Genomic DNA, 12,275 nt, shown 5'->3' with positions numbered 1-12,275 from the left:
ATTGCAATGCCTTGATTTTAATTACATTAATTAAGTTAGAACACCGTCATAGCCATAAATGCAATGGTATGTACTAATAATTGGCATAATAATTCTGCAACCCACCGAAAAGTGTGACCCCAGGGTGCGCTGTTGTACATTTTCTGCAACATGCACGAGTGAATTATAACAAAAACATAAATGAAACATAAGATCTCCCCCCCACCGGTGGGTCTTTCTTTTCTTGATACTAACATTAATTCTAAACAGTATTTTACACAGTAGCCTATAATAGGAAATGCTTAATGGTAAAGCAGCATAAATTATCACTGACTGTAGCTTTTTATGGGTAAAGAAGGACTGTACTAAACGGCCTATCAATTGTATGGGTCCGTAAAATGCTAGTCAAATCAATCAAATGTATTTATTAAGCACCTTTAATAAAAAGGTAATTGGTTGGGGGGAGTTCATATGTTTTATGTATGTTTTTGTCATGCCTGTCTACGCTTCAAACTCGTGCATATTGCAGAAAATATGCAACAGCACCCCCTGGGGTCACACGTTTCGGTGGGTCGCAGAATTCTGTGCAACACCGGCAACAATCCTCAATAACACAGTTCAATCTGGACTTCAGATTCCCCGGTAAATAGGCGTAAAATTAGTAATAAATCTTTAAATGTATAAGTATGAAATACATTTGTGTTTGAATCTTTTTTAGTTGTAGAGATTCAACCGAAAGGCTCTGCTCCAACCATGGCTAAGTTACGGGAGGACTATAAATTACTGAAAGAGGAGAATCGGCTTCTGAAAGAGGAGAACCGGCTTCTGAAAGAGGAGCGGGATTTCCTTAGGGAAAAAGGTCTCAACCCTGTGAAGACTGGCCCCTCAACAACTTCTAAAGGTATCCAGACTGTTCCTCCCAAAACCAACATGGAAGACTATTTCTATCGGTCTAAATTGCTTTTTCTTTTGCATTCATTGATTTGATATCACTACAACATGCAAATGCACAAGATAGGTATACTACAGAGGATCTTTTCAAGTGCTAAATCAGAAAAAAATAAATCTATAAAGAAAACTAATATTTTTTTACGATTTCTGTTACACTGTGTAAGGGTCCCACAAGAGGATGCTAAAGGATTCTTCAGACTCTTCGGCATCTGACTCTGAGACAGACTCCTCCTCCTCTGAAGGAGGGAAGAGGAAGAGGAAGAAGAAGAAGAAGACGATCAAGAAAGCCCGCACAGCATTTGGGAAAAGAGGTAACTTCCATCATTTGGAAAAAGATGATAAGTAGCTTGTAGGTTATTATAGATCTCTCTTAATTGTTTGCACACCCAACCCCTTGATTAATTGTGCCTCCATAACCCACACATTCTGATAACTTGTGCTGTTTGGTTGTCTCCTAATTTAATATTATTCAAAATATTATTGAAGTATTAGTAGGGTCAAGTATTTTAGTCAGAAACCGGTCTTCATTGCATTGCATGGGAGAGACCCGTATGCAGCCCATATTATTGGTATTTTCTTATAACTGAATAGTGGTAGAAAGATTTAAACATTGATTCTATTAATTGGATTACTTTTGGAAAGCAATACAATAGAAATTAACATTTAGCTTCAATACTACTATTCACTGCTAATATTTACGCAAAAAAAAAGTTTTGTTATTTGAACTAGTAGTCCAATCTGCAACATCATTGAACGAGTGTCGCAAAATGGACCTAGCTCTGTCTAAGGAACATTTTCATCTCAAAATCAAAGCATCAAAGCAGGGCGCTACATTGAAACTACGTAGAATGGAGTGACATAAAAGATCCTTACACTATTAGGCATGAGGCTAAGATCAGTGGCAACACACACACAATCCACAATTTCATATGTATTAACCATATTGAATGTTCCATATTCAGTTACGTATTTTAGTGTAATCACTTCTGTATTGATGTAACACTAGAGTGAAGAAGAGCGGAGACTAGATTACTAAGTTGATTTACCCGTCTAACTCCAGAATGGACAGTTATGTATAATCAGGATTTTTGATATATTTGTGTGATTATGATATAATGTTAATCTATATTTCATTTTATGATATGTGTTGTAGTTCAGAATCCAGAGGACGTTGTGCACCGGTACCGAGCTGTCCTAAGAGAGTTTAGGCGCACCAGGAGCATGAGCCTGAGCTGTGAAGTACTGAACGTGGACAGGAACACAATTGCCTTGACGGCAATCATTGCCGAAATCTTTATTGGCGCAGAAGGTGAAGACTTCGGGCAACTGCCAGTGTTCATAGAAGGAGACACTGTAGGCAATTATGCTAAAACCTGCAAGGCCTTCTTAGATGGCAACCAACTTCTTGGGGAAAAAATTAAAAAAATGAAAAACAACTCGGAGCTGCTCCCCATGAAATATAAATTCCGAAAGTGAGGGGCCACACCAGGGTTCTGTGTTTTTGTTTTCGGTGTTAGGGAGTTGTCCCTGTTCAATTTTATTAAACATTGCTTTCTTTTAAAGTAGCCTACAGTTTCAGTTTACTAACTCTGTAAATTGTGATGCTTTACTTTGTAACGTCGCAGAAGTTTGATGTTTGCATGGAAAAGGGAATAATGTATTACAAATAATATGGTAAGAACCTGGTAATACCATGGAGACAAACGAGGCTTCCTTTTACAGTGCAGTTTCAGGTTACTTACCGGGTAAATTGTCGGGTTTTACTTGGTAACGTCGCAGAACGTACATGGTACAAGTTTGTGTTGATTGCATGTAAAAGAGAATAATGTATTACAAATAATATGGTAAGAACCTGGTAATACCATGGAAACAAACTAGGCTTCCTTTTACAGTACAGTTTCAGCTTACTTACTGTGTAAATTGTCGCGTTTTACTTGGTAACGTCGCAGAAAGTACATGGTACAAGTTTGTGTTGACTGCATGGAAAAGGGAATAACGTATTACCAATAATATGGTAAGAACCTGGTAATACCATGGAAACAAACGAGGCTTCCTTTTACAGTGCAGTTTCAGCTTACTTACTGTGTAAATTGTCGCGTTTTACTTGGTAACGTCGCAGAAAGTACATGGTACAAGTTTGTGTTGACTGCATGGAAAAGGGAATAACGTATTACCAATAATATGGTAAGAACCTGGTAATACCATGGAAACAAACGAGGCTTCCTTTTACAGTGCAGTTTCAGGTTACTTACCGGGTAAATTGTCGGGTTTTACTTGGTAACGTCGCAGAACGTACATGGTACAAGTTTGTGTTGATTGCATGTAAAAGAGAATAATGTATTACCAATAATATGGTAAGAACCTGGTAATACCATGGAAACAAACGAGGCTTCCTTTTACAGTACAGTTTCAGGTTACTTACCGGGTAAATTGTCGCGTTTTACTAGGTAACGTCGCAGAACGTACATGGTACAAGTTTGTGTTGACTGCATGGAAAAGGGAATAATGTATTACAAATAATATGGTAAGAACCTGGTAATACCATGGAAACAAACGAGGCTTCCTTTTACAGTACAGTTTCAGCTTACTTACTGTGTAAATTGTCGCGTTTTACTTGGTAACGTCGCAGAAAATACATGGTACAAGTTTGTGTTGACTGCATGGAAAAGGGAATAACGTATTACCAATAATATGGTAAGAACCTGGTAATACCATGGAAACAAACGAGGCTTCCTTTTACAGTACAGTTTCAGGTTACTTACCGGGTAAATTGTCGGGTTTTACTTGGTAACGTCGCAGAACGTACATGGTACAAGTTTGTGTTGACTGCATGGAAAAGGGAATAACGTACTACCAATAATATGGTAAGAACCTGGTAATACCATGGAAACAAACGAGGCTTCCTTTTACAGTACAGTTTCAGGTTACTTACCGGGTAAATTGTCGGGTTTTACTTGGTAACGTCGCAGAACGTACATGGTACAAGTTTGTGTTGACTGCATGGAAAAGGGAATGACGTATTACAAATTATATGGTAAGAACCTGGTAATACCATGGAAACGAACGAGGCTTCCTTTTACAGTACAGTTTCAGGTTACTTACCGGGTAAATTGTCGGGTTTTACTTGGTAACGTCGCAGAACGTACATGGTACAAATTTGTGTTGACTGCATGGAAAAGGGATTAACGTATTACAAATTATATGGTAAGAACCTGGTAATACCATGGAAACGAACGAGGCTTCCTTTTACAGTACAGTTTCAGCTTACTTACCGGGTAAACTGTCGCGTTTTACTTGGTAACGTCGCAGAACGTACATGGTACAAGTTTGTGTGGAATCGATTATAAATTATATGGTAATAACGTGGTAACACCATGGAAACAAACGGCTCTGTACCCAGTATTTAAGAAGATGTACCATGACACTAGAGGAAAACTGTTCCTGTGGAGCTTGTTACCAGGTAAGTAATTCCATAGTTTCTAAGGTAAATCGAATAAACCCTTTCTAAATGGGTGTAGCTATGAATAATAACTAAGAAAAAGTAATTTACACAGTACTTAGTTGAGTTGATGGGTAATAGCGGAGGTTTAACTTGGTACTTCAGCTGTAATTCCTCTGTATTTACCTTATTATTACCAGTGGTAATTACACAGTAACACACTATAATTTACCGGATAATTCCTCTGTATTTACCTTCTTATTACCAGTGGTAAATACCCAGTAATACACTATGATTTACCATGTATTTACTGGGTAACTACCTCTGTATTTACCTTCTTATTACCAGTGGTAATTACCCAGTAATACACTACGATTTACCATGTATTTACTGGGTAACTACCTCTGTATTTACCTTCTTATTACCAGTGGTAATTACCCAGTAATACACTACGATTTACCATGTATTTACTGGGTAACTACCTCTGTATTTACCTTCTTATTACCAGTGGTAATTACCCAGTAATACACTATGATGTACCAGGTTTTTACCGGGTAAATACCCAGTAATTAGGGGACTGTAAAAGGAAGGGTTACCCCCTCGTCTTTCCTTTGTTCCTGGTGCTGTCATTGTGGTTTGCTGTGGTTAGTGTTGGTTGTTAGTCCTGCGTGTTCCGTGTTCCTTGTTCCCTCTTGAGTTCCCTGTTGTCTCCCGAGTTCCGAGTTTCCTGTGCCTTAGCCTTTAGGTTTGAATAAAGTGCCGTTTCCTTAATACCGTCTGCGTTTGGGTCCTACCTGCCTGCCCGCACCCGCAGTACCCTAACAGTGAAGGTGAGAGGGTGAGGGGGTGAAGGTGAGAGGGTGGAGGTGAGGGGGTGGAAGTGAGGGGGGTGGAGGTGAGGGAATGAGGGTGAGAGGGTGGAGGTGGGAGGGTGAAGGTGAGGTGGAGGTGAGAGGGTGAGGGAGTGATGAGGAGGGAGTGAAGGTGAGAGTTAGAGGGTGAGGGAGTGACGGTGAAGGAGTGAAGGTGAGGGAGTGACGGTGAAGGAGTGAGGATGAGGGAGTGAAGGGGAGAGAGTGAGGATGAGGGAGTGAAGGGGAGAGTGAGGATGAGGGAGTGAAGGGGAGAGTGAGGATGAGGGAGTGAAGGGGAGAGAATGAGGAGGGAGTGAAGGGGAGAGAGTGAGGATGAGGGAGTGAAGGGGAGAGAGTGAGGATGAGGGAGTGAAGGGGAGAGAGTGAGGATGAGGGAGTGAAGGGGAGAGAATGAGGAGGGAGTGAAGGGGAGAGAGTGAGGATGAGGGAGTGAAGGGGAGAGAGTGAGGATGAGGGAGTGAAGGGGAGAGAGTGAGGATGAGGGAGTGAAGGGGAGAGAGTGAGGATGAGGGAGTGAAGGAGAGAGTGAGGATGAGGGAGTGAAGGGGAGAGAGTGAGGATGAGGGAGTGAAGGGGAGAGAGTGAGGATGAGGGAGTGAAGGGGAGAGTGAGGATGAGGGAGTGAAGGGGAGAGTGAGGATGAGGGAGTGAAGGGGAGAGAGTGAGGATGAGGGAGTGAAGGGGAGAGAGTGAGGATGAGGGAGTGAAGGGGAGAGAGTGAGGATGAGGGAGTGAAGGGGAGAGTGAGGATGAGGGAGTGAAGGGGAGAGAGTGAGGATGAGGGAGTGAAGGGGAGAGTGAGGATGAGGGAGTGAAGGGGAGAGAGTGAGGATGAGGGAGTGAAGGGGAGAGAGTGAGGATGAGGGAGTGAAGGGGAGAGAATGAGGAGGGAGTGAAGGGGTGAGAGTGAGGTTAAAGGAAACCATTAAATCAAGCGGACGCCATCTTTATAGTCGCTATGTGTAACATTTCCACTAACTCGTACCTACAAACAACCTGGAAACATCAGAAGTTTATGTTAATCAATCGTGATTTCAATCATTTCATCAATAAAATCACATCCTATAACTTGGATATTCTACAAATAAAAAATGCTGGATAGCCTCTACGTGCTCTTTGTTTACAATAATCACAATCGACTCCCCAAACCCCCCCCACCCACCACGCCTCCCAACACCAGCAGAGCTACGCTAGTCTGTGTCACATGGCTGCACGGCCAGTGAGAGAGGACCGAACGCTGGCATTATGTTTTTATAATTCCGAAGATGTCTCCTACTAAAACTGGAGGGTTACGAAGAGCCACTTTAATTAAAATAAGAGCGAATTGTTTCACCATCACTTTTGTGACATCTGAAGGAAATTCACAGAAACGTAGAATGTCGTATGACATTTTGAAGAATGTCAAGGATTTTCTGAACCCAATTCCATTTTCCTTGTCATTTTATTAAGGCAAGGCAAGGCAAGGCAAGGCAACTTTATTTATATAGCACTTTTCATACACAAGGCAGACTCAAAGTGCTTCACATATAAACATTGTCATACAATAAAATAAAATAATAGATATTTAGCTGAAAGCTAAAGCAAACATAAAATAGAAAAAGGCATTTTAGTATTAAAATAGAAAATAAAGGCAAAGTTAAATGTATTTAAGATTTAGCAGAAAGCTAAATCTTAAGGGTTATTAAGAGTTAGCAAAGGCGGCTAAATACAGACCCCTGTCCCACCTCTCAATGATGTCTTCTATGACCCGAATCACACTTGCGACAATTCACGATATGTTCATCGAGAATTTCAGCGGAGTAACTTTGTAAACGTTTTCAGCGACGGGTTTGTATCCGGGGAACAGTTTGGAGGAACAGCTTGGAGGTCTGCCTCACTCCCATGGATCGGAATGGATACAACAAAACAAATAATCTCACGAGTAACTGTAAAACTGAATATGCAATAATGTTATTTCAAAATGTATTGTGACATCCCTTCCTGTGTGACACTATTCATGCTGGAGAAAGTGAGTCACTAACACCAGCGGATCAAAAAACGTTTTGGAGCACTGCATTTCCCCGGCTATATTCAAGTCCAACTTTATAAGTGATTTTTTTGGGAACAACCGAATTAGTGGTTATAACAGACAGACAGTTACAGGCAGACACAAAGAAAGGATTGATTGGCTGCACAGTCTTTAAATGGTAACTGGACAATCGGTATCCATCCAAGCTTGTTATGGAACATGGTGTATGTTAATAGATTTACAGTGGACTTGCTGAAGTATAATTGAATTTGTGCTGCCTGACTAATTATCGAATGTGAATCTCTCTTCCTCTCTTATTTATTAGATCTCTCTCTGTCACACAATGAAGAAATTACTCCCAACCACTGAAATTAAAGTGCAGATTTAGACGAGGACTATTACTTTGTTGACATGCTTATTTTACACTTGTTTATTAACGGGGGAGACACACTGGGTGTAGGCCTACGCATTAAGGGAGCGGGTTAGGGAGGTAGAGAGCATCCGGGATCGTTATGTAATGCCAATTCCACTGACTTTCCCTTGAGGCTGTCCAATAAAATCCCAAATCTCTCAAAATCCTCTTTGTGGACAGAAAAAAAGGCCACCTACCCGAGTTGATTTAACAGCATTTAATTGATTAGAGCGGAAAAGGCGGGATAGAGAGTGATGCAACAAGCACTTAACACAGGGAAAGGGAAAGTCTGTCCTTGTTTAGAGCGTGGCCAGGCCAGCAGTTGATTATTTGGCGGTGTGCCTAAACCCCGAAATATCGACAGAGAATGCTATTGGTCAAAGGGTGAAACGTCAATAGGCTCTGTGCACTAGAACCCGGAAGTCAACTGACGGTGTCGGCATTCTAGTTTCCGGTCTACTTACTGACCCAGTCCATAGCGTGAACATGTCTGGCTTTTCTAGATGTCTCCAAGACCTACCGACAATAAATGTTAACGATGTTCACCGCATTGTTGGTGCTAGTTCCCTTGCCCCTACAAGCAAGCGGGAAAAAGGATTTAAGCTCTATATTTCGAGTTATTTGCGTAACTTTGAGGGTAGGTGACAGACTACCGGCTTTTTAGTGAACATTTGTTAGCGACAACATCTTTTTTCTGTATTTAAAACACTTAACTGTCCGTTGTTGTACTAACTGTACCAACGTGTGTCCATTTTTTAGTGTCTAGCAAAGATAAGGGAACATCGGAGGTGATTATCAGAGCATTGTGCCACAGGTCCATGAAGAAATCAGAGAAGCCTCACAGCTTGAGTGTATGTTAAAGCTAGCGATAAACCAACCGTTATAAACAAACTGTTATACGCCTTTTCTTTTATAACAGTGCCTGTGGGGGGATTTAGCTGAGGTCATGTTTAATCAAATAATCAATACAAACATGTATAATTAAAAAAACAGCACAAATGTACACACAAGCGCACTTTCCTCGTCAGCCACCACAACACGCAGAAAGCTCCAGCCGAGAGCGCCCACCACGGCCCCAACACAGTGCAGCCACGCGAGCCGCACACAGACACAAACACACCAGCTTCACATTGCCTCAAACTCCACAAATGTCTCTTTTTGTATAGCACTGTAGTGCTCACGGTCAACACACACTGTACTAGTAGCACTGTACTCATGGTCTAAGACCATCGGAACGGGTAGCTCAGGCTCTTCGGGGTCGGAGCAAGGCTCGGGACTCGCCGGTCTCTCTCTTCGCTCCCAGCCTCCCACACACCAGCCCGTGTTACCGGCTGGAAGCTGAGCACAACGGTACACAGGTAACACAGCAGTGTTGGTTTGATCAGCCTTCATTCCGTTGAAGTTTGTGAAGTCTTCTAACATTAAATTTCCGTTGTTTGGTCTGGTTTTCCATATTTTTACTATTTATAGTTGCCGTGGTAACTGATACGGAAAGTAGACCGGAAACTAGTATGCCGACACCCGGCGACACCGGAAATTCGCTTCTAGAGTTGTGCACAGAGCCTATTACAACAGGCTAAATGAGTCGAGTCATGTTTTGCCGAGCTGATCAGGGCTTGTTCATCAGAAATCATCATGGGATTTTGAGACTCAAGAGGTGTAGGTGTAGTAGGCGTGATACATTTAATGATGGTGGAGGCGGAGCTAACCTGTGTGTCTATGAGGGTGGAGGCGGGGCTAAACTGTGTGTCTATGAGGCACACTGTGTCTGAAGCAGCCTAGTTGGTCTGAAGCAGCCTAGTTACCCGTAGGTGTGGTTTGGGCGTAACGTCCAACAAACCAATGAGAGTGCCAGCTCCCATCCCCTTTAAGAGCCATGAGCACATTTGAATCGGACGAGTTGATGTTTTGACAGCGCGTCTGCACTCTCCGATGAGACAGATGCACATGAATTTCAAACTGCAAATGGCTCAGTTTATTGCCAAATAATATGGCCTAATTCACACATGGAATAAGGGGTTTTCTTCCACAACTTCAGAAATACTGAGTCCTCAAATAAATTTCGGCAAAGAAAACGTATATGATATAACATATGATATGCGGTAACTGTGGTTATATTTAAAGATATACGCAATACATTATAAACTGTTTCTTATCGGTATTGTATGCTATCCTAATATGCATGTGTCCCCGCGGTAATAGACATTGCCATTGATTGTATTATGCGTTACGTGTTTAGTTTGCGTGTGTTTAAACAGAGCACACACGCGCGCCCGCATTCATTCATTCTTTTTAACACTCACTCGCGGTAAAACAATGTTTTTCACGATCAAATACTCATCAATCCTAAAAGTTATGGCCATGTAGGCCTACACGATGTCTCTGTCAAGAAAATATGTGTTTGCTGTACGGTGTTTGCAGATGCATTGATTTAAAAGTACAACTTATTACCGCTGCATCAGCTGTTCTTTCCCAAATAATTTACCAAGAATGTGCGGCTAGGTAGATGAGAGAAGCAAAGTGTATGCGCGAGGTGCACAAGCAATCCGTATGCATCGCATGCGCATGTATGCATGCGCCCTTAAAATAGCATCTGAACAACGCGCCACTGACTTTAAACCAGGTATTTCCTGGTCAGTAGCGCAATGGTATTCAGAAACGGCAAAATACCGTTTGCGCCAGAACACGCCTCCTCCTTCCGCCGAACCGCCCCTTGGGGCGCATGATCAATCCCTAATTTACCGGCGAGTGGCGGTGGTGGGAAAAGAACGCTCTGCGCCAGTTGTAAACTAGCAACGACACATGCGCCAGTGACTAAGTCACTTGCGCCGGATTCAAGATAGGGCCCTTAGAGTACATTACAGTTTAATGTCGCCCATTTTTTCTGCCCAGAGAGTTAACAGTAGTGCTAATCACGGCTGTTTACATTCCTCCCGATGCCAACGTTGGCATAGCTCTCTCTCTACTGCTAAAAGCCATAAACCCTCAGCAGCGTGCTCACCCCGACGGTGTTCACATCATAGCTGGTGATTTTAATCAGGCAAACTTAAAGTCTGTCCTGCCGAAGTTTTATCAGCACGTGAAGTGTCCGACCAGAGGGAAAAACACATTGGACCATGTTTACACTAACATTAAACATGCTTACAGAGCCATACCACTACCTCACTTAGGCCAGTCAGACCACCTCTCTCTGCTCCTTACCCCTGCATACACCCCTCTCAGGAGAAGTGCACCACTACAGACCAAAACCATCACCACGTGGCCTCAGGATGCACTTTCCCAACTACAAGACTGTTTCCTACACACCGAGTGTTTTTAAACACCAGGACCTGGCTGTCCACACAGAATCTGTACTTTCCTACATCAAGTACTGCCTGGGAAACGTCACAGTGGACAAACGCATTCGTGTGTTCCCCAATCATAAGCCCTGGATGACCAGCCAGGTCCGGACGCTCCTCAAGGTCCGCAACGCCGCCTTCAGGTCTGGAGACAGAGAGCAGTACAGCGCTGCTAGAGCCAACCTGAGGAGGGCAATTAAGAAGGCAAAGGCGGACTACAGGAGGAAAATAGAGGATCACCTCTCTGAAAACAACCCACGGCAGGTGTGGCAAGGCATTCAACAGTTGACAAACTACAGGGGACACAACACCACAACTGTGAACTCAAGTATCTCGCTGGCAGAAGAACTGAACAGCCTCTTTGCCCGCTTCGAGACATCAAGGACATCACAGACCTCAGCTTCATCACCACCCCAGCCCCCACCAGCTCACAGCACCCACTCACTGACTGTACAGGTGCAGGATGTGAGACGTGTGCTTAGTGGAGTCAACCCCAGGAAAGCTGCCGGACCAGACGGACTTCCTGGGAAGGTCCTCAAGGGCTGTGCTGACCAGCTCTCACAGGTCTTCACAACAATTTTCAACCTCTCCCTGACACAGGCCATCATCCCAGCCTGTCTGAAGTCCTCCACCATCATCCCCGTACCCAAGAAATCAGCACCGGACCCTCTGAATGACTACCGCCCAGTAGCACTCACACCCATCATTATGAAGTGCTTCGAGCGGCTGGTCCTACACCACATAAAAGCCTACCTCCCCCCCACCTTAGATCCTCACCAGTTCGCTTACAGAGCGAACAGATCCACCGAGGACGCCATTGCCATAGCCCTTCATGCTGCGCTGAGTCACCTGGAACACCGGGAGAGCTATGTCAGGATGCTCTTCATTGATTACAGCTCAGCCTTCAACACCATCATCCCGGCTATCCTGGTCTGCAAACTGTCAGCCCTGGGTCTCGACCCGCTCACCTGTTCCTGGATTAGTGACTTCCTCACAAATCGACCCCAGAAGGTGAAACTCTGTCCCCACTTCTCCTCCACCCGCACCCTCAGCACAGGCTCTCCACAGGGGTGTGTGCTGAGCCCACTCCTCTACTCTCTGTACAAGTTCGACTGCAGTCCCACCCACCCCAGCAACACCATAGTGAAGTTTGCGGACGACACAACGGTGGTGGGACTGATCTCAGAGGGAGACGAGTCTGCCTACAGGGATGAGATCCTGAAGTTAACATCGTGGTGTTCAGACAACAACCTGGCATTGAACATCACAAAAA

General features: G+C 43.6%; 1 protein-coding gene across 1 annotated transcript; it reads left to right on the top strand.

Moving 5' to 3' along the window:
- The first annotated feature begins 609 nt into the window (after positions 1-609).
- LOC130378521 (coiled-coil domain-containing protein 106-like) lies at positions 610-2,406 on the top strand. Its single transcript, XM_056585253.1, has 3 exons — positions 610-880; positions 1,095-1,241; positions 2,084-2,406. Exons 1-3 carry the CDS (start codon positions 733-735, stop codon positions 2,404-2,406), a joined length of 618 nt encoding a protein of 205 aa, XP_056441228.1. The 5' UTR covers positions 610-732.
- The last annotated feature ends 9,869 nt before the right edge of the window (positions 2,407-12,275 follow it).

Source organism: Gadus chalcogrammus, unplaced genomic scaffold, assembly GCF_026213295.1.
Source record: "Gadus chalcogrammus isolate NIFS_2021 unplaced genomic scaffold, NIFS_Gcha_1.0 GACHA085, whole genome shotgun sequence".
Classification (NCBI taxonomy): Eukaryota; Metazoa; Chordata; class Actinopteri; order Gadiformes; family Gadidae; genus Gadus; species Gadus chalcogrammus.
The sequence above is the reverse complement of the archived record's forward strand: the minus strand, read 5'-3'. Positions and strand labels throughout refer to the sequence as shown.

Bases quoted from the DNA above. Each gene is read 5' to 3' on its own strand.
- LOC130378521 (XM_056585253.1), top strand. From the start codon at position 733: ATGGCTAAGTTACGGGAGGACTATAAATTACTGAAAGAGGAGAATCGG. The intron at 881-1,094 runs GTATCCAGACTG...ACACTGTGTAAG, and splicing joins CCCCTCAACAACTTCTAAAG to GGTCCCACAAGAGGATGCTA. The intron at 1,242-2,083 runs GTAACTTCCATC...TATGTGTTGTAG, and splicing joins CACAGCATTTGGGAAAAGAG to TTCAGAATCCAGAGGACGTT.